The 27,139-nt window shown below is 36.7% G+C and overlaps 1 protein-coding gene across 2 annotated transcripts in view; it reads right to left on the reverse strand.

Annotated features, from left to right (window-relative positions):
- GRIK2 (glutamate ionotropic receptor kainate type subunit 2) overlaps positions 1-27,139 on the reverse strand; it is a 527,196-nt gene that overhangs the window by 163,150 nt on the left and 336,907 nt on the right. For both annotated transcript variants that reach the window (XM_063311694.1, XM_063311703.1), the window contains exon 11: positions 25,976-26,199. In XM_063311694.1, coding sequence (XP_063167764.1) covers positions 25,976-26,199 — 224 coding nt within the window. The remainder of the gene's footprint in view (positions 1-25,975; positions 26,200-27,139) is intronic.

Here is a 27,139-nt window from a genome sequence, read left to right on the forward strand (position 1 = left end):
CCTGCTGGAGTGTTCTCTCACTTTAACAAAGGGATTTATTTATTTATTTAACTTTCAAGAAAATGAAGACGTGAAGATGATGGAAGACTATCAAGGAATGATTGAAAGGACAGGTGATTTTTAAACTGGATAGTGGGAAGGTCAGACTTCCCAATTTAGAAGTTATTTTATGCTACTATACAATAATTGAACTATTGGGTTACCTAATATCTAGCATTTTAGCTCAGCATTGCATAGAAAAAGTCTTATACTGCAATCCTATATGCTACATTGAAAGAAATAAATCAATAAATCCCTACCTATTATCTTCAGAGTTAGGAAATAGACATAATTTCTTCTTCCTAGATGGAACAACTTTTACTTTCCTGCACTAATCCAGGATTTATTTGGCTAAGGAATACCTACAAAGCATGGGCATTTCAAAGAAATCCATCAAAACACCTAGTTCTATTTCACCAAATTCATGGATAGAATGAATACTAATGAAACAAACTGGGAGACAGAAAAATCATTTTAAATTGCAGGAATATAATAGTTTACTGATAAATTATTAATATATTAATCACTGTGTGAATTTGTATGAACGTGCTCATGTAAGTGTACAAACTCATATGTGCATGTCTGAATCTTACATGACCTTTCCATGAACTCTGTATGATGGCTGTAGTAATGAAATGGTTCTGCTTTTTGATCTGATGTTTCCTCAGACTAGAACAATTAGTTTGTTTGATATATTTAGCCAGGCTCTATAGAGCTTCTAAATTGAAATAAATCAGCAGGAGCTGAGCACAGTTCCCTGAAGCTAGTCTACCAAAAATATTTATTGAACTGATACATTATCTAAGACTACAACCAGTCTTCCTGCCCCAGGGAGTCTAAAGATTCTTTCCCCACAAGAAAAGATAGAAACTGGGCAGGGACAAAAAGAATTTTGTGTTTTCTTCCTTATAATGGGATGAACATACAAAAAGTGCTTCATATCAATTACTTATATTTGTTATTGAGATCTGTGTTCACAGCACACTAACCAGTCTCCCTACACAAGGTTGATGTAATCCAAAATTACATTTAAGGAACCAAGATGATATTGAATTTGAGGAACAGTGACTTAAAAAAAAATTACTATCATTACAAATCAAACCAATATTTCACCACAGCTATTAAGTTTACAGCAATCAATTGCCTGCTCCTTGGAAACAGACTGTATATCGCTTATAGAGAAATTCAAAACAATTTAATTAACCTGAATCAAATAGATAAAAGCGAAGAAATTATTTAAGCCTTGAGCCTAAAAGTATAAATGCTATGTGAATCACAGTTGTATGAAATCACCCAGGATGTTCTGGGTGTTGATGTTCTGCTTATCTCGTGGAAGCTGTTTGAAATAGCCTTCAGGAAGAGCCATCAGCCACACTGATGCAGTACAGACCAATGGTATCAACATCCATTATGAATAATGAAGTCACTGATAGCAAGTCATGCAGTAGCTGTCTTTTCTACTGCAGCATTGGATAGGGTATACAGTAATTACCCCTAATGGCTTCTCCTCTACCTTTCACTCCATGAGTGTTATCTATGTTTTGAACTATTTAAAATTATTCCTAGTCTAGTGTATACCATAAAAGCTTGGTCAAATTCTCTGCACTTCCAAATTTGAAATGGTTCCACAGAATTGAGTGCTGTACACCTCAGAACCATCATCCATGATAAACATCTCAACTTTATCCACTGTTGCTGGGAAGTCCAGCAGTGGCTCAATATTTGTCCATGTGGTCATCACGCTTGTTTGACCTAACTATTCTAACAAGGGAAACTTACGCATGTTCATTAAGAAATTCTGCTATATTCAATAGGTATTTGTCTGAGAATCTTACAGTATATAGCTACTCCATCCTAAATGTTGCTCAGCGATCAGCAGCTGGAAACTGCTTTAAATATTTTCCACACAGTAAATACAATAATTGGCCATCCATTATTACTTTTTATATTGCTAAATATATACAAACATCTGACATTATACTTAATCATTCTACTGCATGGGCTAAGATTTTGTGATTATAGGTCAGTGATTCATTAAATGTATTGAATTAAGATTTAAGGCTGAAGCTATATGTGGAGTTCGGGGGGGAAAGGTGAAACAATTCCATCTACAATTATCTTGAAGACCCAGTTTCCTTTTCAATGTTTCATCAGCATTCGTGACAGAAGATTAGCTTTACAGCTAACATTCCCACAAGCAGCTATCCATTTCAGAGTGCATAATACTTCATTGTTGTCCTTCACTGTACTTTAAATGTCATCCATCAGAGTGACAGGAATATAAAAATTATTACTCTACAGCAAGAAACCAGACAAGAGTTGTTCTTAATGTAGGCACTTTGGACATGATCTTTATAACCTGGCTAAATGATTTTTTTTTTTTTAAGACATTTGAAAACAGGAAAGTGTTTATGGCAGAGCTCTTCCCAGTGTGAAAGTCAGATGCCCTTCAAGCAAATGGAAAAATTAAAGTGGCAGATGATAAATAAGCCACCAACCGATTGTACAGATATTTATGTCCATGTGTGTATGTATATGTGTGTACAAATGAAGGGCTGCATTTTAAATCTTCTATAACTTTGTGTTTTAAGCTGTTTTATTGGGTTTTGAAGGCTACTTGCTAATCCTGTAGTCATTGGAGAAGGAGAACCCTGTTAGTCTATGGTAACCAAAATCAGAAGGAGTCTGGTAGTACCTTTTCAGACTAACAATTTTTATTAAAAGGTATTAAAAGTAGCATTTAGCTACTCCATGCCTCTGATGAAATGAGATGTAGTTCACAAAAGCCTACTCCTTTAATAAAATTTGTTAGTCTGGAAAGATGCCACCAGACTGCTACTGCTAATTATGTGCAAATATGTCATACAAATTAGATTTTACTAATCTCATTGTTCTTCTATAACTATACAGATGGTGTAGAATAAATCCAAATGGCATTAAGATAATATGGATTTGCCTTATGTAACACATTATCTGTTTATGTGTTGTGTGATGTCAGGGATCAATACATAGTTCAAATCAATTGTGCAGAAGAATCATAGGTTCACTCTTCCTGAACTATGCCACCTCTAAGTGTGGGTGGTATCCTATTGAAAGGCTATATCATGGGGACTGGGAGTGGGAAACAAGTTGCACATTAATTAGAAAAGTAGGTTGTCAGAAGAGTGACCTTTTAGATTAAGCTCCTCTCCAAAATGGAGGCGATTCTAGAGAAGAGCTCTCATATTAGCAAAATTTCATCTATACTCTGAAACGGCAGCATGCAATTGTGCATCATTTTATGATAGTTTTTCTTTAAAAATGAGAAATATTTTCATACCTTTCTCTTGTGCTCATTGTTGGAAGAAAAGCCTACTTCAAGATAAGGTTGTAATCTTAAACAAGTTATCCTCACAACTCAACTTTGTGTAGATTTACAGATTCTCCTGATTGAGTATATTCACCTGAACAGATAAGTGAAAGATTAAGAAGCCCAATACCAATGCCTATGTCAGTGCTTCACTTCCTGACTTCCTGTTCATAGTTTAAATTCCACATTGGGTATAGTTACCATCACTCCATCCTAACCAATTAACAGCATTCTAAAATTAACAGCCAGAAAAGAGATGGGTGTTCTTCAAAAAGTAAATGACACATACATGAACTTTTCCCGAATCCAACACAATTGTATCAGGCATTTGGATACTGAAAACCAAGTTCCAAAACCATCACAAGAAGCAGGCCTGAGAATCAATATTTTTGCCACAGTGAATAGTCAGAAACATATCCACTTCCCATGCCAAAGGACTTTAAAATCTATATTTAACCATCCATCTAGTTAAAGTGGCAATTAAGGCAAAGTGAAAATTCATTTTATTAATACTAAATGAAAGACACGCTAAACTTTGTATAGTTTGACATTATATTTTGCCATGCTTTGTAAGCACAATAAACTAATTCAATGTAGGGAGTTCTGCTAACTGCTTACATTTTTCTTGTGAAAAATGTATCATAGTTTACTTCTATCTTCTAAAACCAGAGCTGTAGAGCTCCTGAATGAAGTTCATCTCTTGAAATTTTCCAAAGGGCTTTGGAAAATTTCAAGAGATAAACTTCATTCAGGAGCTTTGGAAAATTTCATTCAGGGCTTTGGAAAATTTCAAGAGATAAACTTCATTCAGGAGCTCTAAAGCTCTGGTTTTAGAAGATAGAAGTAAACTATGATACATTTTTCACAAGAAAAATGTAAGCAGTTAGCAGAACTCTCTACATTGAATTAGTTTATTGTGCTTACAAATCATTAAATAGAGAAGAACTCTCCTTCTTCCTGCTAAAATTCCACTTGAAAGTTCTCATTAAAGAAATTGGAGCAGTATCTACTGGCATAAAATTGTCTTACTACATGGTGATGATGTCACTGTGGTAGAAGACTGCTATTAGATACCTGAAAAAGGGAGGAGGGGGAGTCATCCAGTAATACCTAGAGATCTAACTGAAGTACATAACAAAGTTTGGTCTAGTGGTTAAGGTGCTGGGCTAGAAACCAGGAGTCTGTGAGTTCTAGTCCCGCCTTAGCCATGAAAGCCGGCTGGGTGACCTTGGGCCAGTCACTCTCTGTCAGCCCAACTCACCTCACAGGGTTGTGGTTGTGGGGAAATGAGGAGGAGGAAGGAGTATGAGGTACGTTCGCCACCTTGAGTTATTTATAAAAATAATAAAGGCGGGATATAAATAAATAAAAATAAATAAATAAATAAAACTCCCTTTAAAAAATGATGTTGGTATTGTTGGGAGCAGAGTAAGGGAAAGGAAACCCAAAAGAAAAGGAAAAAACAATATTGTTACTTTTTTTTTAAATAACATATTTTCTTTCTACGATTACATAATCAGTCCTCCCCCAAGAAATGTAATAGTCACCAAAAAAAAAAAAAAACCCCTCTTCCTTTATGTATTTTATCACCAGTGATCTACAGAAGCAGTTGAGATGGTAGTCACACTGAAAGACTAATGTGATTTTCTAACTGAAGAGTGAAATTTAGATTCTATACTGGAGGAAATCCTGAACGTGTATGCTTCCCATTTCTGTACATGCACTGAACACATTGCATGCATGTACCTTCAGAAGGCAACAACATACTGAATGGAAAGAAGCTAGGAAAAAGCAATCAACAACTTGATAGTACAATCATTTTTGAGTGCAGTCTAATTGTTCATAAGGTATTTTGACAAGAAATACATCTATTCCTCAAATATTTGTACCCAGCATATTTCTGGTATCCATTATTCCATACAAACTATAAATAACATGGAACAAGGCTTGTATTGGTTTTCAGCAGGATTATTCTTTGAACACAAACAAATGCTGTTTATTTGTTTCTTTTTTATCTAAGTGACTCACTTGCCTGTTTTCCAAATTCCTATTATACTCCATAAGGAAGGGACAGAAGTATCAGTCTGGATGAGCCATCCCTGTAATTTTGGATGTGACATCCAAAATGATTCTGTGGCTGAAGATAACACCAGGAGAGAATTTCATGAGTTGGACATGTAAAACTGATTTCTCAATCAGTTTTACATGTCATGGTATAGAAGTTCGCTGTTTTCTCCAGTAGTTTTCCCTGAGCAGTGAATCTTTTCCATGGAGAAATACTTAAGGGCCATGAAAAGTGATAGGTACTTTACAGGCCTTCCAGATGGATATTTTCCTTCTAATGCATATGCAGATTGGATTTTTTTCTTTTCGTTTGGTAAAGGCAGCCATAGAAATAGAGCAATTCACTCACCCATAAGGTCACGGACACTGAAACAAGGTTATATAAAATGGTCTGACACAATATCCACAATAATTTAGAACAAACACTAAAGGCTTCATTGCCATGACCCCACAAAACATATCTGTCTGGGTAAAATGACATTATAAGCAAGCCCTGGATTCTGAGATAACATTATGTATACTCTGAAAGAAATTGGGAACCTTAAAAATCAAAGGCAAACTACACTGCATGCAAATGTCTTGTTACACACTTTTGAAGAGGCTACTTTCTACCCATATATTAGGAACTGAACACCTTGTCTTGCTACTCTCAGGATTTTTTCTCCTGATATGACATATCGCGAGAATGGTCCATGTGATGAAGCTGAAGGACTAAAATACATTAAGTATTGCAACATATAAACATTCAGTTGTGACTATTTTTATTGAAACTGCAAAACAGAAATTTGGTGTAGTGGTGAAGGCATCAGCCTAGAAACCGGGAGACCATGAGTTCTAGTTCTGTCTTAGTCACAAAGCCAGCTGGGTGACCTTGGACCAGTCACTCTCTCTCAGCCCCAGGAAGCAGGCAATTGCAAGCCACTTCTGAAATTTTTCCAGGAAGTCTGCAGGGACTACTCCAGGCAGTCACAAGTAGCCAAGACTGACTTGAAGGCACAGACAAACAAAGCAGTACTTGGGTAATTAAGTCAGGATGCTACAGCACCAAAAACTAGAATTCGTAACTTTCCTTTGATATTAAAGAAATCATGGGAGAAGGTTGTCCCTAAAATTGGATGGAAGCACACAAGATCCCACATCACAGTTCAACAATTCACACTGGACTACTTCCAGATGCCTATGCAAGTGGAGGTGGGGTTGTGTGCAGGAATGAACAAATGAATAAATTGAATTCTGGATCCAATTCATTGTTTTCCATAAAGGAAAGTACATAATTGCATTTGCCACCTTTCTTAAAACTTCAACTAGAGCAGCAATGGGGAGAGATGTGGGGATATTACGAAAATAATTCAAAGCTGACAAAGACATTAAAACATCACAATTAAAATTTTCCTGTCTGTATCTTAACAGTTCAATGAGGCATTTAAAAAAATATTATCTTGAAACTTGTATCTTCTTTGCAAACTACAGTGCCTATTCTTATCGTCTTCCTATTGTCTGAGGCAATAAGGAAAACAAAAGAGAATTAAAATTGTCAGAAGCTTTCTATCTGACAGGCTGCAATTTATTCAAATATGCTTTTGGCAACAAATTGCTTTTACAATCAAATATGCTCAGCATGGTATATGATTAATTAGGTTGCTCCTGCTGCTGTTACCAAGGCAGCCACAGAGTGTCACAACAGATGTGCAATGAGTGGTATGGCCACAAGAAAGAGGATTAAGCTCCCCTTGAACCTCTTGAGGCTATGACCTTAATAAACCAGCAGATAGATCTGATTTAATATTGATCATGAAATGTTTTGCAAAAACTGAGCAAGACTTTTTTGAAATCCACATCCAGTTTGTACTAAAAAAAATGCTCAGAATTGATGGAATATCCTTATAAAAAACTTAGTGCAATAAAAATGTGTTTGGATTCCAGACTGGTCCATTGAATGAGGAAAAAGGAAAGAACTGTTTAAGCCATCCAATCCAACCCTCTGCTCAATGCAGGCATCCAAGTTAAAGCATCCCATACAAATGGCTGTCTAGCTTCCATTTGGACACAAGTAGTGAAGGGGAGCACCCCATCTCTTTGGATAATCAGTTCCACTGTTAATTGTGTGAATGTGATAATTGGTCTGTGTTGTGTGTGTCTGTGTGTGTATGTTGTTTGCATATTACTAATGCCAAGCATCAATACTGTATGTAACAGCTCATCTTAACAGTCTAGGAAACATTCATCTACATTACAATTAAGGTGTTGAGGCCTGATTTGGGGAAAGAAACCCTTTGATTGCCTTGAAAGTTGACCAGCACTAGCAAGTAGAGAAGAAAAATGCAGTTCGTGTTGATTCTGCTAAACCTTCCAGTTGCATTCAGTACCATCAACCATGGCAGTGTAATGGAGTGTTTAGATACCGTGGGATTTGGGGCCTTCTTTCATTTTACAATGCTTTTGATCTCCCTTAGCTAAGTACTTACCTAAGAAGCTGCTGGGAAAGTACTACTTGCTTTCTTAAAGTGTGAGGCCCTTCGGGAGTCTCTTTTTAAATGATATTTTTACTGTGTACATGGGAGAGGTCATCTAGATTTTAGAGACAGGGAGTCATCATCAACTTGATGACATGGGAGTTCAGTCTATTCTTGATGAATCTGCACTCCCTTTGAATTATATTCTCATGTTTGGGATGTTTCTGAACTTCATATTATACCTGAAAGGCCAGTGATTAACTTCAGATTTGACATGTACACAATGTTTTTATTTTCCCTTGAAAAGTACATTGATCTTTGTCTTAAACAGTTCTCATTTAAATTTCTACAATTAACTCCATATCTAACTGTTCCCAAAGAATGTTCAAAACTTCAGATACTGGAAATTATGATGACCAGAAACTATTGATTCTTACAGATTCTAAGCAGCTTGGGGCAAGGACAGGAATCTCCACTATGAATCTGGGTAAATTTTAGGATCTGCCCTGCTTTGAAGGCCCGTGCTTCTATAGCCAGACAAGGATCATGCTGAAGAGGATGCACACACTGTGACAAAGCCTTTATCAGGAGTTAAACTAATATGATGAGATAAATATAAAATATTAATACTGGTAATATAAGGGTCACAGTTATATCAGCCCATCCCACCCACTCATGCAGAGAGGGCATGTTACAGACCCCATCTGTAAAAGAGTTCCATCTGGCAGGGTCTTGGAAGTGAGTCTTCTCTGCAGTAGCTCCTGCCCTTTGGAACATCCTTCCCCCAGAGGTGAGACAAGCCCCCTCGCTCCTGGACTTTCATAAGGAACTAAAAACCTGGTTTTGTCATCAGGCATGGAGCAGGAAGGGGAACAGTCATTCATGGGGATGGCTAGTGCCCTAGAAGGGCCTTTTACACTCACAGACTGAGATATAACCTTAGCCATCAGGATTTTATTACATATTATATTATATTGCCTGTTTATATTCATATTTATATATTTATATTCATTGTATTTATATGGACATTGAATCTGAAATTTTGTTTTGTTGTAAACCACCCAGAATCCCTCCTTATGGGGGGAGATGGGCAGTGATAAAAATTTGATAGATAGATAGATAGATAGATAGATAGATAGATAGATAGATAGATAGATAAAAGAAGCAAAAGAGTTTCACCCATGAAGAAGCAGAACAAGAGAAGGGGTAGATGGGACTAAAGATGCTCAAGTTCTATATCTAATTGTACTCACGACCAGCTGTAAAATCCCTGACTAGGATTTATGCATTGTTCTCCCATTTTTTGATACTGATTTGCTGACATTATAAGTTAGATCTGTAAGGAAGTGGTTTGTATCCAGAGTCACTTGCTGAGATAAGTGGCTATAGAAATCAAACATAAATAAATAAAGACATTCAAAGACCAATGGATTGTTTATGCCCCTCTGTCAAATTGACTATAATTTTTCAGTAATTATCTTCTGCTTCATTTGCAATGGCATTGTAGTCTTGAAAACAAATGTGTTCTAATATAGCCTTGTGGGACCATCCTTGTATATCTAATTTGAGTTATAAAGCTGAGTTATTCTCTTTTTTTCTAGACATAGTCTACTGAACCAATATTTATCCTTATAGTTGAATCCTGGTCCTCGTCAGACATTAAGATTATGAGCTTGTGGGCTGTTTCTGTTAACATTTCGAGTTGTCTCAAGGGAGGCTTTCATTTGAAGTGGACTATTAAAACTGTAGAAAGAAATTAAAAACAGTCATATTTAGAGCAGACCCACTGCCAAAAATAGTCATGATTAACTTAAGTTTAATTGATTGAAAGAGTCTATTTTAGGTAGGATTACATCTGAATTTTACTCTTTTTTGTATCACTCAGCATTTTTTAGAAAATTAATTGTAATTTAGTTTCAGTGCAGTTTTTAAGGTGTTTTCTCACTTGTCTTTAAATTTTTACAATTATAAGTCAGTTTGGGAGGTTTTGGGGGCAAACACATTTTATGAGTTATTTACACTATTTATGTGTAAATAAATAAACAAAAATAATTACAACTAAAGTTGGGAGACTGCAGCAAAAACTTTTCCAGAATTGCTGATTCTTCCTCAGTGCACATTCACATTGTTCTAACATTTAGTAAGTGGTGACAGGTATGACAGTACGTGAAAGAGTGAAAAAAAAAACAATCAATGGCTTTGGAAAACAACATGAAATATTGGTATGAGTGGGAGGTAGAGGACTTTGACATGGCAGTTCCTATTAACTGCCCCAGCCAAAAACAAGACAAAAGCTATTAATCACTAAAATGTAAGATACGATCTTTCAGCCCTTCTTGAACTGTATATGGGTTGGTAGACAGGAACAGATTAGCTGGTGGACAGAATGAGGGGCATTTAACACAAATCTCTGAAACTAGCACAGTTCTATAATATTTCTGTAATAATGAACATGTATTCAGTATATTGGCAAACCACCATCAATGAGTGGTCAGTAAGTAAAGTATTAAAAAAATAAATGGGAAAATGACAGATTCCAAGGCAATGGAATTATATAGCATTAAGTGAGAGGATTTCCACTTGCACAACCTAAATTACTTTTGTTCATTATTCCTCAGCAGTCCCCTAAAAATGGGCCCTAAAAATATGAGTGATCCTCCAGAGAGAATTTTAAGAATGTCAGGTGTTGGAGGGGAATGGGGGTGGGGGTGGGGAATAGCCAAAGAAAATATCTCCTTCATGGACCCAAATGGCTTCTGTTCATGGAAATACAGCACTAGACTCCACCAAATAGATCAAAGAGGCTGCTGTATATAGGAAGACTTCAGTAAAAGTACTATTGTAATTAATAGAATTAAAATCACATACTATTGTTTACTACTGAATTCTGAAATGGAAGAAAAAGAATGATGGGAGTTTCATGCATAATAAAATCAGTTAATTCAATGCTAAGTAAATTACGGGAAACACATCATTAAGAATATGTTCATATTCTTCAACTAGATAAAAAGTAATGTTCAATCCTATAACTAGATAAAAAGCAATCAGTGTTGGTTTACTTTCCGCTTTCTAAAAATAAAGCTTGCAATAAAACCAAAATGAACATTGTCCTTAGTTTAAGGACAAGTTCTGTTCCCAAGGTCTGTCCTTCAGTTGAATTTCTATGTAAGCCAGAACAAGTAGTATAAGTAGTATTGTGTAATTAACTAGAACCATTGTGTATTTAACTCGAATCATTGTGTATTTAACTCAAATTTTGCTACAATAAGCTCTGTTCTTAACTATGGGTTATTTGTAAACTGGGTGTTCTTAACCCAGGGACTACTAGCTAGACTTACATCGGTGGATTATTGTTCAGTTTTGTGAAGCCTTTTGTTCCATTTAATTACTTCTCTGTTCTACAAAAAAAGAAATCAACCTTTCTGAAGAGAAAAATGGCAATTAGTTAGGAACAGAGAAAATATCCATTCTGATATCCTACTCTCATACTATAAAAACAATAATGTGGGAATGAACCACTGCAATTGTGCATCTTGTAATGGTTTGCAAGGAAAAACCATCTATATATAATACAGGAAGGGGAGAAGGAGGAGGAGGGGGGATGACACTGCTCTGACCCTGTTGGCCTTTCAGAAGTAAGTTAAAACAGAAATCTTCCAGAGGGCTTTTTTTAATTAGTTAAGATAATGCTGTCAAATTGTTTATGTACTCAACTGAGTTGTAAAAAGCCTAAACTCTAGTGGAAACTGTTCTATAACAAGAGAGCCATAATAGAGAAGCATCTTCTTCTAGACTCAGCACCTCTAATCTCTGGCTAGTGAAATACTTTATGAAGTAAATGGCATTAATGAGAATATTGCTATGCTGTTTATTCAATTTATTTCAAGTCTAAACTTTATAAAATCTTGAGTTTTCAGACTATATTGATAGAACCAAATATTGCTGCTAGATATGCAAAACATGAAGCCCTGAACTTTCAAGTTAAGGAACTCTCAGGCCCAGTCCAAGAACGACCAAGAACCAGTCCAGCCAAACTTCAGTTCTTTATTTGCTAATGCTGTACAGACACAATCTTGCCAGACTAAAGCAACTTTGCCTAGCCTTCCCAGGTTATTGCCCAGGGGAAATAACCTGGGAAAGCTCTAGGGCAGGGCTATTCTGAACCTCTTAGTTTTCCCACAACTGCCCTCTGGACTATGTTTCTTCCCTTCCCTTCCCTTCCCTTTCCTTCCCTTCTCTTTCTTGGAATGTGCTCCCTCCTTCCTAAGAACCAGCAGCACTGCCGAAAACCACCACAGGAACTGTTCTCACACAACAGAAGCCAAGCAATCCTACAGCCTAAAACATATTGTCTGGCCAGAAGTTATCTAATATCACATTTCTGTTTATTCCTAAAATAATCTAAGAAATTATTCATTTAGGATTCCACATAGAAACCAAACTATTTGAAATGTCAAGAATAAATTAAATATATCAAAAGAATACAGTATTTGGAATTCTATAAATATGGCAAAGAATAATTAAGTTCTTTGAAGCTCTCCCTTTAAAAGAAATAAATCTTTCAAATACTGCCACACAGCTGAGCAGGATCAAGGAAGCAAGAACTACAAGGATTTCAGCAAGGTATTTTTATTGCTTATAAATACAGAATCTGGGAAATTGTAATAAGAATTTCCCATCCCCTTTTTAAATTTTTTTAAAATGTATTTATTATTAGTTAATTAATATTGAGTCTCTTTGAGTGATTTCAACCACATCTTCCCAGATTTCTCTCCTCCCAGGCTAAATTGCCATTTATGAGATAAGATGTCAACTAACTTGTACACTGTCTCTTCATTTTTTATATTTTCTTTTCTTCTTTTTCCAGCCTACCCACAATCTCTGACACACAGACTTTATTCTATTATTTCAGAAGAAATCATCAACTCCCAAAAAGGGGTTAAGAAATTGATGAAGTGTGCTGTTTCATCTACAATAATAATTCTAGTATAATTCCATATACTAGATATTCTAGAAAATGCTACTTTCTCTATATTTCACCAATAATACAAATACATTTTCTATCCAGTGCAACATTCAGCCAGAACCTGCCTGTTTCCATTACCTGTTAATGGCACCTAGAAGTACAGATGAAATTTTCCATTTTGTGTTATTGCTCAGGGGCTACAATTATATACTAATTTCAGCAACTTATAGACATCAGGGAAAAATTATCTGAAGCCCATCTAAAGGACTAAACATTTGATTCCTATTATGTAAGGTATATTGAACTTGTAGATTTCATGTGAACCATATTTCTGAAATTTATTAGCAAAGCACTAAAAACAGAAGCACAGATTTTCAACTGAAAATGAAAAAAAAAAGTGTTATGCCTTTGATAGAATTAATGTAACTGCAAAACATTAACACCTGCCCCACCAAAGAACCCTTTCTGCCTCTTCTTAGAGCATAATATTACATCCCCATCCACTATAGCTGACACATGTAATGTGTTGTCTATATGAAAACTACTACTATTAATAATAATAATAATGATAATGATAGCATCTGAGAAAGTATTATAGTCATTCAGCACTCAAGTATTAGTTTAGTAATTGTAGGTTTTACTTTGGGGTGGTGGTGGTATGGATTGTTAAGTAGCTTTAGATAGAAAAGACTGTAAGTGTTTTAAAGGGTAGTGAAAGTTGTTGTGGAAAGCAAAGGGAAGAAACTTAGAAAGTGAAACCAGGATGGTTGCAGTGTATGCACCAATACGGTGATGGTGTGATACAATGGAAGCAAGGAAGAAGTACGCAAAAAGATGTCAAGGCAAATAAGAAGATTCTATTTGGACAATAGAAAACTTCAATGCAGCCTTGGCTGTTCTGCACTCCAGTGAGTGAGAGGAGAGCTGCATCCCAGAAGACTGCTAGAAGGACTGAACAGAGGTGAGCTGCAGAGTTCCTATAAGGTAAAGTCGAGCATCACCATCAGCACTATGGCAATGAGACAGGTTATGGCAAATGCAAGGGCAAGGTTGCATTGGACAGGCTCTGAGCTTGGGAGGTATGGTCAAAAATGTGTGAGTGTGTGCCTTCAAGTCAGTGTTGACTCCTGGTGACTGCTTTGACTAGTCTCTGCAATTTTCTTGGCAAGATTTTCAGAAGTGCCTCCTTCTTAGGGATTTTTTGCCATTGCCTCCTTCCTAGGGCTGAGAATGAGTGACTGGCCCAAGGTCACCCAGCTGGCTTTGTGCCTAAGGTGACACTAGAACTCATGGTCTCCCAGTTTCTAGCCTGGTGCCTTAACCACCACAATTGAAATAGAGCACTACCTGACTTTGGATAAATGTTTGTTTGAAGATTTTTGAAGAAGATTCTTGATTACTGATAAAATATTTGGGAAGATCTGGACAAGGCAGTTTAAAGCCCTGGATATATAGCAATTGCTTAAGCCAAACTGGTCGAGATGGAGATGGAGACAGAGTAAGTATCCAGCAAAAACAATAAAGTGACTGAACCCAAGTTTCAACTATTGGGCATTACCATATCATGCACCCCAGATGAGAGCTCTCTCTGATAGAGGCTCCTCGCCCCCTCGAGTGAGAGATCAGGAAGGGGCTGGAATGAGGAGATCTGATAGGGCTGGTGGGTCCTATGTAATCTGAGGTATCTTAATTTAATAGGTTCATGGATTATGTTAGGTTATGATAGGGAGGGTAGATGGTTTGAGTGAATGCTAATTGTGTGAATGATTAACTAGACTATGATTAACTGACCATACCAGCAGCCAATACTTGCAGTGCATGTAGTGTGTGCACACGGTGAAAGGAGTAAGGCGGAGTGAGTTATCTCTGGGGCTATTTTGATGGGGACCTGAATTGAACTGGGATAGGCAGGGAACAGGATGATGGAAGGCACTGGGTAGGCCGTAGCCACACATTAGTGCAGGCCCCTTCTTCTAATCTTGCTGCCCCAAACCTGAACCTAAATGGCCTAATTCGTGGGCACTTGGTGTCCTGCTGCTGGTGGTCAGTCCCAGGTTGGTGTGAAGTAAGACTATGACCATTTTTGATATGGTAGTAGACCAACACACTGACCTAGTACACATTACTGAAATCTGATTGAGCAATGATGAGGACATAGCCATGTTAGAAAGTTGCCCACCTAAGGTTTCAGGTCCTGTAGCATCTTTGCCAGGGAGCAATGCTGGCTATGCCACTTTGTACATTTAAATTTCCTTTATGTGGAAATGAGCCATAGGGGTAGCTGGGGCTACAGATGGTATACCAAATGGCTCCTCAGTTTGGAATAACAGTGGGAGAAAACCAAAAATGAATGAGACTGAACAATGGTAAGAATTATTCTTCAAGCCAAATAGTGGTGATAAGAGAGGTGAAGCATGGACTCTTCGCTGCACATACTGCATCTGCAGACTTCTGCATGGCAACCTGGTTCAAAGCCACTGAAACTCTTCTGAAGAAGGATGGGAGCCTGAGGCCACCGCAGACTCCCCAGATGATTTTGTGAGTTTCTTGGCAGATAAAGTTGCTTGCATTTGCTCTGGATTGGATGTCAGTTGGACAGAATCCATTGGTGAATGAGGCATCTTGAGATGTTATATGCTATATGGGATTCTTCTGAGCTTATTGTGCCTAAGGAAATGGATAGGTTCTCTGCAGCATGAGCACTGCCACCTGTGGCCTGGACCCGTACCTTCCTGGCGCCTTTGGGCAGCCAGTCAGGCTGTGAGTTGCTGAATCAGGAAAAATTGTTGGCACTCCTCTGAGGAAAGGAATAATGCCACCAAGTTGTTTGGCCTCTCCTGAAAAATGCTTCCTGGATACAGCATATTTTGATAATTTCTGCCCTGTCTCAGTCTCCCAGTTTTAGGGAAGTTTGTTGAGAAAATGATAGCAGTTCATCTTCGGAGAGTATTAGAAGAAACAGATAACCTAGTTCCCTTCCAGCCAGACTCCAGATCCAATAATGGAATATAAACAGCATTGGTCACTGTGATGGACGACCTTCATTGGAAACTGGATGGAGGGTGTGTACCCTCTGGATAGTATTAGACCTCTCAGTGGCTTTGGATACCATTGATCATGGTATCTTACTGGACAGCCTGCAAGAGCTGGGAGTTGGAGGCACTGTTTTGCAGTAGTTGTGCTCCTGCCTAACTGGGTGGTTTCAGGTTGTAGTTATGAGGCCTTGGTTACTCCAGTGTGGGTTACTGTTAGCTATTGACTTAAACTGGTTGACTTCTCTGACTCTTCAAGATAAATTGTAGCCGTCTTGGTATAAATCACTTAATTCACTCTAAGACATTGTGGACTTTCACTTAATGCACTGATCTCAATGGGTTTTGAACAGGACAAATCATTATTTAAGAAATATGGCAGCCAAACTATTTCAGCCAAGTTCCACCTTACATTATCACAGTGAGATCAGAAAAAAGCATTACACCTACCTATTATTTGTTTAATGTTGCATCCAAAAATATCAGAAGAGTTTTTATATTGGCATGCTGAAATGCCCTACCATCTGCTCTTTTGGAAGGCAGCATCTCTGCCCATGTGGTAAAGGGGGAATTAAAACTGTAAGACATGTACTCCACTGCCTGTTTTATAGAGATATCTGGGCTACATATATTTCTTAAAACACAACACAATCCCCCATAGACTTTTCAAAATAACTCAATTTTTAATAGTTTGTGGAAAGCCAATGAGTAGAGTCATATCAAATATCTTGGCAAAGACAAAGTATATGTACCCCACAGAAAAAGAGTACTCATGAGCCTGCACTCCCCTTACCTCACAGAAAGGGGATTCATAAGCAGTTTCTCCTGGGACATCCAAGTTAGGTGGGTCAAAACTGAGTGGAGATGATGTTCCTGCAACTACACCAGTGCCAGCTATGTAAGGCCTTGAAGGCTAAAATCAGCATTTTGAATGGCAGAATAATACATTGTTTTCTTACTACTGCTGTTGTTTGTCATTTGATAAGAATGGTAAGCACACAAATAAATAATGTAGCATATCAAAAATTAGATCATTATGAGATTATACACAAGCATTGCCCATTGATTCTAAGAAGCAAAGTAATGTGACAGATGTTATAAGATAAACTAAATTAACCAAATATTATGGTAGCCTCAGCTGAAAAGGAAAATACTGTAAAAACTATCCCAAAAACAATTGAAATTATGTCTGAGCAACATAAAACAAGTGTCAAATTATAGTTAACATTGACCATTATTTGCCACTCCTTGAAATCTCATGTAAAAGCTTAAGCTCAATAAGCCTAAAACTGAACTTTGTAGTACTGTTGAATTTTGGAAAACCTCCAAGAATATGAGATTTATATATACTAAACATGGTAAAATCTAAAATACAAACATAATTGCTTTACAGTTTTTTTAAAAAAATAAAGTTACAGAAGTTTTAAGTTTTAATCTTCATAAAAACTTCTTCTCAGAATTCTCTTGAAAACATTTTTTCTACCTAAACCTATGAAATCTATCAGTGGATACTGAATTATTGTTCAGACTTTATTAGTATGCTTGAAAATTGTTTCAAGAATTTTAGGAACAAATGATAACAAGGTCATGGAGTTTGTGCTTAGAATTTATCAGGAACACAAATAGATTTACCTTCCTTTAAGATGTAAAGTTAAAGCCTATTTTAATTTACAAAAATACAAACCAGGTTTGGAATAATATTTCTTTGAGATTTCAACTGATGCCATTTTTTCCACCTTATGAAATGGATTATTAAAATGTGTAACTTGTATTCAGTATATGCATATTACTTTTAATATATGGCATGCAAATATCTCTTTCTTTTGTACTTCAAAGCCATCAATTCCCCATTTACCCCCCAATTATAGTCTCCATCTGGAATAGAGGCCCCCAAATTTGCATAGAGGGGTGGGGAAAGTCTCCAGTGAAAGAAACAGAAGCATATTTAATCAATGGTTGGAGTGGCATATAAATAAGTCAAATAAATACAAGTAGTCCTTGGTTAACAATGGCAATTGGGACTGGAATTTTCATTGCTAAGCAACACGGTTGTAAAGCATGACATCACATGACTCCGCCACTTAGTGATGGAAATTCTGGCACTTCCGGTTGCTTTCATTAAGCAAATCACTGCAGGTCATTAAGCAAGCTTGTCATGTGGTCACCATTTGTGACCTCCTCCTGGCTTCCCCATTGACTTTGTGGGAAGCCAGCAAAGAAGTTTGCAAATGGCAATCACATGACTGTGGAATGTTGCAAAATCATAATTACGAGCCGGGGACCAAGTACCCAGATCACAATCACATGACCATGGGGACGCTGCAATTGATGTCAGTACAAGGTTCAGTCGTCTACCACTTGTTCAGCACTGTTGTAAGTTCAAATGGTTGCTGAAAGAGTGGTCATTAAACAAGGACCACCCATAAATATTTTTTAAAAAAAATAATTCACATTTCAGGCACAAGGATTACAATCTGGATCAGAACAAGGCAGGTGGCAAAGAGTTAAAACTCCACCATTAGAAACAGTTCCAATTTAAATTGGGTGCCCAAAGCTTCTTTTTGAATAAGAGTAGTCATAGCTGGATGCAATGTATTCAAAATAAAGTGGTTTGTGCGTACCTTTTTGCTACTATGAAATTGGTTAAATCAAGAATATCCATCACTATCTGTTCACAGACATAGTCTGCTGACTTCCTTAATGACAGGATATAAAAGAAAAACATCTTGTTGATCTGTTAAAGACATGTTTTAAATAACAAAAGATAGATCATTAGGTTTTTCAATCACAACTCTAGCTTCTGCTGGCCAGATATGTTTGCACTACAAATCCCAGAAATCTCATCCAGTCATGAACCATGCTGGCACGTAATTCTAACTTATCTGAAGGATACTAGGTCAATTAGGGCATGTTCATTGGCATTTGTCACCAAGGCATGAAAGGGATTTGTTAAAATAAACATAATAAACATTAAAGAGTCACAGGAGTTAAATATATTTAAGTTAAAATGAGCTTACATAACGGCTGCTAACTAAATCATAAAAATGAAACTGAAGTTAAATCCATGAAACTTCTCCTCTCCTGGAGACCACCAAGTGGAAGCTTGATTAATTCCTAAAGCACTTCCAAAGTGGAAGCTTGATTAATTTCCTAAAGCACTGAAAATTTCATTGTTTGGGATGGGTTTTAATTACTAGATTCCTAACCATATGATATGATTTAAACTCAGTATTTAATTTTAATGTTGGGGCACTTTTGCATGGAATATTAGTCATTCTGGCTCTTGGGATGAATGTGCTAGAATTTTCTTAATTACTTTTTCTTCCTCTGATTTAATAGGGGGAGGGGGTAAATTTTTGAGCCTCCAAATACAGTATATTCTATGACTTTTCTATCAAACACATGCATCTGAAACATGATGCAGTATTCTCCTTTCTTCTTTGTGTTTACAGTTACATTATTAAGTTTATTTATGAGAGTTTATCTGTTACAAGCACTTGAATCAGACATGCCTGATTTGTTGCTGAAATTAAGATTATTGTATGTTTCACACTTTTCTTTCCCAGCTCTTTATTGATTTTGATAGTGGTTTCTCATATGGTAATAACACAATTTAAAAACAAACAAGCAGGTTTAGTACTGAGATCCAGAACCAAACATTTCACATCTGACTCTTGTAGAAAGAGAAGCAGAAAATAATTCTGAATACAAATAGAAGGCAGGCTTAAAACCCTGTGAACTGGATTTGTGGACTACAACAGACTCTTTTATTAGAGTTCATTTTAATCAATGTCCAAATGAAGAACAAAACAGAATGGCCTATAATGCGATACTCACTAGAAAATCCTGGAGCCAAGAAGACAAAAGTATATACTGTAAGCTTTCAGACAACATCTAAAAAGATTTCAATTAAAAAAAAACACACACAAATGTTTCCTTTGGCTTAAGTCCTATGTCTGACTCACAGTGAGTTCATGGACAGCTCCATATCATTTTCCTAGCAAAAGTTGAATTAAGTAATTTATAAATTACAGGAAGCCATGATATATAATATTAATTATCCTTCATTAAAATGAAATAGTTATACTTTGAACTTCATTTGATTAAAAGTTTGAAAAACTTAAGATCCTTTATCAGCAAAACATAAGCACTCTATTAATACATTCTAACACCTAATCCTAAATATTAGAAGTAGGAAATATTACTTAATTATTCCTAATGTGGAATAATTACATGGAGCTTTAGGTATGCATCTGGGCTCAGAGACTACACAGGGTCAGGGAAATAACTTGGGATTTCTAGAACTATGAGGTAAACTGAGAAGAATAAATAAATAAAACAGAAGAAAGCAGTGCTAAACCACTTCTAGACTATTGCCACAATAAGTCAAGCATGATTCAAAGAAGATTTAACCTTTACCTTCATATACTTTAGCCCTGGAAGCTGGCAGTATCCTAAACATTGGTTCTTTAAAATAAAATGTTCTTTTTAAAGCAAGAAATATTTACTTTCCTGAAGCCATGTCAGGCTTTAAATTGATATGCTGGAGTCTAAAAAAAAAGCAGTTTCCTTAAATGAGTGTTTCCTTCCCAAAACACACTTTAGTGTTGCACTATACCTAGTCAGGGTCAAGGAACATCAAGGCCCTGTTGACTTGTATACAGAAGAACAAAATGTCAAGTGTGCCTATGTGCTACTTTACCTAATAGAAAAAGTGATAAGAGAGAAAGAGCCATTCTCTTTCCCTTTTCAGTGACCTTCCTCTTCCTAAAGGAAGCTTCAATGATTTAGGACCTATCATTAGAAGCATAGAGGGGTTTAAGGAAATGATCAATGGGTCAAGAGAACAATGAAGTTGCAAGAAATCCAGCCTCTGCATGAAAATAAAATTTAAGAAGACACAATGTCTGAACAAAACAGTAAGAGCAGGTTGTTCTACAAAATTAATAACATTATATTGTTACAACCTGCTTTTCAGTGCTCAATTCAACCAAATTATAACAAAGGAAAAAAGCTTCTACTGCTGCATTTTTAAAAAGTTTACCTTTATAAGCAAAGTTCTTATTGAACTGAATTTATTGTGGCAATAGTACCAACAAAAACATAAAGTGGACCCTGCACCTGCAGGAAAACGCTAGGATGAAGGAGACTAGTAGTAACAAAAACATGTTTCTGAAAAGTAGGAACAAAAATCAATCAACAGAATTTCTTTTCCCCCCAAAGTTTACATTTTGATTTAACAGCCAGATGTAGGATTGTATTGATTTAGCATCATGGGTAACAAAATAAATCAAAGGCTTTCATTTTTTGTCAATGACTGTTGAGGACCATTGGATATTAAGGGCCTTACTTTCCATAGAGAGTGAAGACTGTTTTCATAGGCCATCTCTAGCTAACAATGTGCCACTATCATTGGTCCAAAACTGAACTGATCTGGGGAACTGCCCTATTGGTATGAAAATTTCACAATCAAAATTCCTTATGCATTATTCTCTTACTACAGTTTCTGTCACTATGTTTACTTTCCATAATATAAATGTTAATTCATTCAGTCAAGATACAGAGACTATACTAGGCCATACAGGTAGTCCTCACTTAATGACAGTAATTGGGACCAAAATTTCCATCACTAAACACCATGGTTGTAAAGCACAATGTCACATGACCATGCTGCTTAACGATGGCAGTTCCAGCAGTCCCTGGTTACCATCGTTAAGTGACTCACTGCAGGTCACTAAGAAGGGACCTCATGTGACCGTGACTTCTGACTTCCTGCTGGCTTCCTTGTTGACTTTGCTTGTGGGAAACCAGCAGGGAAGGTCGTAAATCATGATCACGTGACTGCAGGATGCTGCAACGGTCGGAAATGTAGGCCAGTTGCTGAGTGCCTGGCTCATGATCACGTGACAGCAGGGTCGTTGCAACGGCCAGAACTTCAAGGACCAGTTGTAAGTACTACTCATTCAGCACCATCATAAGTTCGAACAGTGGCTGAATGAGTGGCTGTTAACAAAGGACCACCTGTAAAAGATATCCCAAATGCAAACTAGGCATGACCATACTACATGTCTTACACCATTGTTTTCTGCTCCTAATGTTTTAGAAGTCTACCTAATATGATGTTCTGTTCAACATGATTAACTGCAACTAAACTAATAAAGGTAAATTATAATGGAAAAACAGCATAATGATAAGCTCAAGAAGCAGTAATTATGAAATATACATTACCAGAGTTTGCATTCTATAAATTGATTCATATATTTTATACATACACATACCCACAAATGTATGTACATAGAATGCAAAAAGCTTCCATTTACATCTTATTTTAATCACACTATAACAAATACTGCATGAATATTAAACTAGTAGCAGTCCACTACTAGACTACAGGGTGGATAGATAGATGGTACATCTCTCCTTATTACCCAGTCTGTTTACTGAGGAGCATCCCCACTGATAAAAGCAAATTTACTTATTGTAAGAGTAAACCTGAGGAAGACACAACCCAAAGGACTGAATCTAATGATGCTTCCTCTAGCAGTGAAAGCTGCTGGGTCTTCCTTCAATGAAGCATGTTCCTCCGAAGCTAATCCACAGAAAACCCATAGTGTATTAGGGAAAACAAATGGGAATGTTTACTTATATAGACTGTGCATTGGTTTCAGACATGTACTGTATGTGTTTTTGTGGTCTCATCGTTGTCACACCTTCTCAGTCCTAGCTCTGTGGCACTAGTTTAGACATATGACTCCGAGCTGCATTGCATATAGAGCAAGTTTGGTCTAGTGGTTAAGGCAATGGGTTAGAAGCCAGGAGTCTGTGAGTTCTAGTCCCGCCTTAGGCATGAAAGCCAGCTGGGTGACCTTGGGCCAGTCACTCTCTCTCAGCCCAACTCACCTCACAGGGTTGCTGTTGTGGGGAAAAGAGGAGGAGGAAGGAGTATTAGGTATGTTCGCCGCCTTGAGTTATTTACATCCACTTTATATGGCTGGCATCTGAATTTGGATAGGTTGCATTTTCACTAAGATTTCATTTATAATTTCAACAACTCTTTTCTGGGTGGTCACAAGAAATCTGAAATTTTATCAGTGTACTTTGGGCCAATCAGCTGTCTGCAATGTTTTTGACTGATCTTCTACTTCTGTCTGGTATTTTGCTATCTTGAATAAGCAGTGTCATTTACAAACTTGAGCTGTAAATGACATTAGTCATAAATTATGACTAACTTATTATTTAAGAGTGTAATAGGGTTTTCCATGCTGACTTATCTACATGGCATGAGCACCACCTGCCATTTCCCAGTTTCCTTACCAATTACCAGTCCCTAGTAAAACCTTTCTCCTTCTACCACATAACTAAAGCTTTTATTTAGAAATTTCTTGAGGGGGTTAGTTAAATAGCTTTCTGAAAATCCAGTTATTCAGTGCCTGTATAATTCCTATAGTGACACCTGTACCTGTACATTAATATCTGTACCTTGTTAATAATCCTAGGTAATTCTTTAAAAATTCAATAATATTTGTGCATAAACCAAAGACGCCTAGGAAACCATTCAAGCTATGTTTTAATAAATTAAGCCATCTGCTTATTAGAGAGACAGACAGACACAGAGAGAGAGAGAGAGAGAGAATGGCTAACTCACAATTGTTATAGTCTCATACCATCACTATTTCGGCATTGGATAAAGGAATAATGTCATCTCTTAGAAAATAAAGAAAATTGTATCAAATGAGTTATATGGAATTCTGATTCAGGGCCAAACCAGAACATACTGCTAATAGTGGCAGAAGACACAGTTACACTCCCTTCTGCCTGTATACAAAATCGACTGTGCTGGCAGTTTTATCTTATTTCAGCATTGACACCTGAGAGCAGTGGATTAGTTTAACAAATACAGGACAGGGTGTGCTCCATGCTGTTTCCTCCAAGGAAAGGGAATGTGCATAGGGAACAATGGCTTCCTAGCTCGGCTGTCTGAGACAGCTGCCTCACTTTGGGTAATGGTAGGGCTGGCCAATCTGCTTACATAAATTGTAGCAAAAGAGAATTTAGTTACTGATTAATCTTACTGTAAACAAGAAGTAAACGTGGCATGAAAACAATTTGCGTAAAGAAAAGAATTCTTGATTTAGGAAGGAGCAGAGGGAAATAAGAGGTGAAGTGAGCAGTTTTGAGAATAGTAGAAATATTGCAAAATGTTCATATTGTCTACTCCTTTTTTTACAGTGTGTGTGTGTGTATGTGCGTATGTATGTATGTATATGTGTGCGTGTGTGTATACACACACACACATACATACATACAGTGTGTGTGTGTGTGTGTGTATAAAACTACCATGAAAACTTTCCTAGATTAAGGCTCTTTATGTGTGAGTCCTGAAGTCATATTTTCTTACCCACTGACAGAACTCTAATCCATGAAAGCAACAAAAAACAGGGCATCATTAGCACAAATATTTCAACATTATACTTCATGAAGATATTTTAAAGGATCAGCAACATGCAGGAATGAAGCAATAAGAGGTTCCCCTAGCTTGATTACACCCAGCAACCATCCAATGGAAGTTTTATATTGACAGAAGGACTGGCAAACAAATGGTCTAGCTCCACTGTTAGGAACAGGCAGTTGAGATAATGGAATTTAATGCTTCTGCACAGACATGATCAATAGAAGCTCTGGAGCATCAATAACAGAAAACAGTGGAATAATTCTGGTTCACATAAAGACATCGTACTGTACATTGGATGCATTTGCGTAACTTCACTGGACCAGAGTGCCTATTTCTTAATTTAGAAACATAGACACATATAAAAAGAAAATCTGATCCCCTTGTTTTATTGTGACACTAGGGCAGTAATTTACTCAGTTTCAGTACCTAGGTATGTTTTGAAATCTATTATTCCCTGATTCACCTATTTCCAGGACTCAAGCAAGTTAAAAACTGCTGTTACTGTCAATCAGTATTCAGTTAATTAATGGAAATTCAAAAGAGATAGGAGGAACTTTTATCAACCTAATTACAAAATACCTGGATCTTAAAACCATGTTATGCCCGTTGGTGTATATTTCAACTACACTTGACCTGAAAATGAAATTCTTAATAGATTTAGTTAAGCATTCTAAAATACACCATACAGAATAGGTGGGACCATGCTTGCTGTCCCCACTATCACTTGCTTTGCCACACATAGGCTTCTCACTGTCCTGTGTTTTAGCAACTTTTGTGATCAGGTTCAAAATCATGAGGAAAATATGCAAACTCCTGTCTTGAGAACTACAGTAAAACCTTGGTTTAATAGGCCTTGATTTCATAGATGCAAGGTACAATGTACAATTGTTTTGTTCAGAGTCCACCCACATTTAATGGACTGCTATGTGCTAATAGACTAATATCTGTCCATTAAATCAAGGTTTTATTGCAAACAACACAATTTGCATCAATTAAATAATTGCACATAAATTGAGATTTAACGGACATTTGGATTTAATGGACATGCTCTTCCTTCCTCCCTAAGTGATCCATTAAATCAAGATTGAACTATCAATGTATGGACTGTGCAAAGACAGGAACTAATAAAAAAAAAAAAATGACAAGCCTTGGGCCACTTTCCCAGCTTCATTTGCTGTTACTAATGTGATGTAGAGAGATTTTGTCCTTAATTTCATTAAGAATTCTTGTGTATTTTATTTGAATATCTATTTCTTTTTAATATTGTATGCAATACATGGCAGCGCATATAAAAATAAACTTTATTGTATTGCAAAACAGCAAAACTCAAGGTTTGAATGGAGGAAATTGTCTCTAAAAAGCTGCCAATTTTTTTTCAGTTTTCTATTAACAAGTGTACAGAAATCATACTATTATGAAAAGGCACAGTCAATATGAAGCAGACACGAAGCTTTATAGTGCACGAAATTGATGCTAAATTGATGCTGACTTTTTTCTGTATAGATAACAGATAAGCAATTAAGAATAAAAAAGAAGGAAGAATTTGTGACTTTTGACAATTATTGCTGAAGAGGAGAAAAATAACAATTGCCAAAAAAATCACAAGGTGTGACATGTTACCTGGCTATGACAAAGAGCACACAACTGACACCCAAGTAAGCCAGCAGAATATACATCCAGATATCAGGGGAGAGAGGATTCAGGAAGGAGAAGACACCCGGGTTTGTACCATTGGGCTTGTGGTACAAAATACTTATTCCGAGAGTCATAAAGGGCTTGGAAAAGTCGATGACCGTCTCTCGAACATACGTAATTGCCAGGGGTGCAACTGCAAGGTCAGCTTTCTGTTTCCAAAGGAAAATGAGAGAGAGAGAGAGAGAGAGAGACAGAGAGAGAATAGACGGTAAGTCAAAAGCAGTGGGAAGTAGGCAGCAAACAAATTAAACAAGACTTTACATTTGGAAATCTCTGACTTGGTACCAAGTAAGCTGAAATTTAAAACCTCCTCCTCCTCCTCCTCTAAAGTAATGACTGAAAAAAATTGGCTAATAATAATTATTGTTTTATATAATATTTTTGGCAAGATGTTGGTAGTATTTATTACATGATTAATGTTTTGATTGTTTTTCTAGTATGCAGTATATTGCTTTTATTTGATTGTTTCTAAGGCTATGTTCCCTGATAGGGCAATTCAAAGTCAAAATAGGAGAGAATGTTCCAGATCATAAGAATAAATTCAAGATCCCTCCAAAGATGCTTCTATCTGAAATCTGCATATATTAAGGAAAGTTGTGCATGAAGATAAATGAGAATGCTCATGCAAGTATTTCTCTTTTTTAAAAAAGAAAGAATTCTGGGAATTATAGTCCCAAAACTCGGGGTTGGAGAAGGATAATTTACACTGTGGTAGGAAAATGAACTGTAAGTCAGACAGATCAAGCTCTCTCATCTTGCACTGAAACAATATTCTTTCTAATATAAATATATAAAATTAGCACCAACAGAGTTCAAAGATTATGAAAATTAAATGGATTGCAACCCATTGGCTGTGTATTATGCCCTGCCAAAGTCTTAAAAATGTACTTGGTTTGTAGGACCATGCACACTCTAAAACCCAGATATTTCTTGGAATCCTTATTTGGATTACCATACTTGATGATGGGCTGATGGTGGGCTGTGTTTGGCTTGATGAGTAACAAATTCATATAGACCTGTCTTAAACAGAAAATATATCAACCTTTGTCCAAATTATGAAAGATTATCACACCTTTTGATGAAGTTCTA

This window comes from Candoia aspera, chromosome 1 (genome assembly GCF_035149785.1).
Source record: "Candoia aspera isolate rCanAsp1 chromosome 1, rCanAsp1.hap2, whole genome shotgun sequence".
Taxonomy (NCBI): domain Eukaryota; kingdom Metazoa; phylum Chordata; class Lepidosauria; order Squamata; family Boidae; genus Candoia; species Candoia aspera.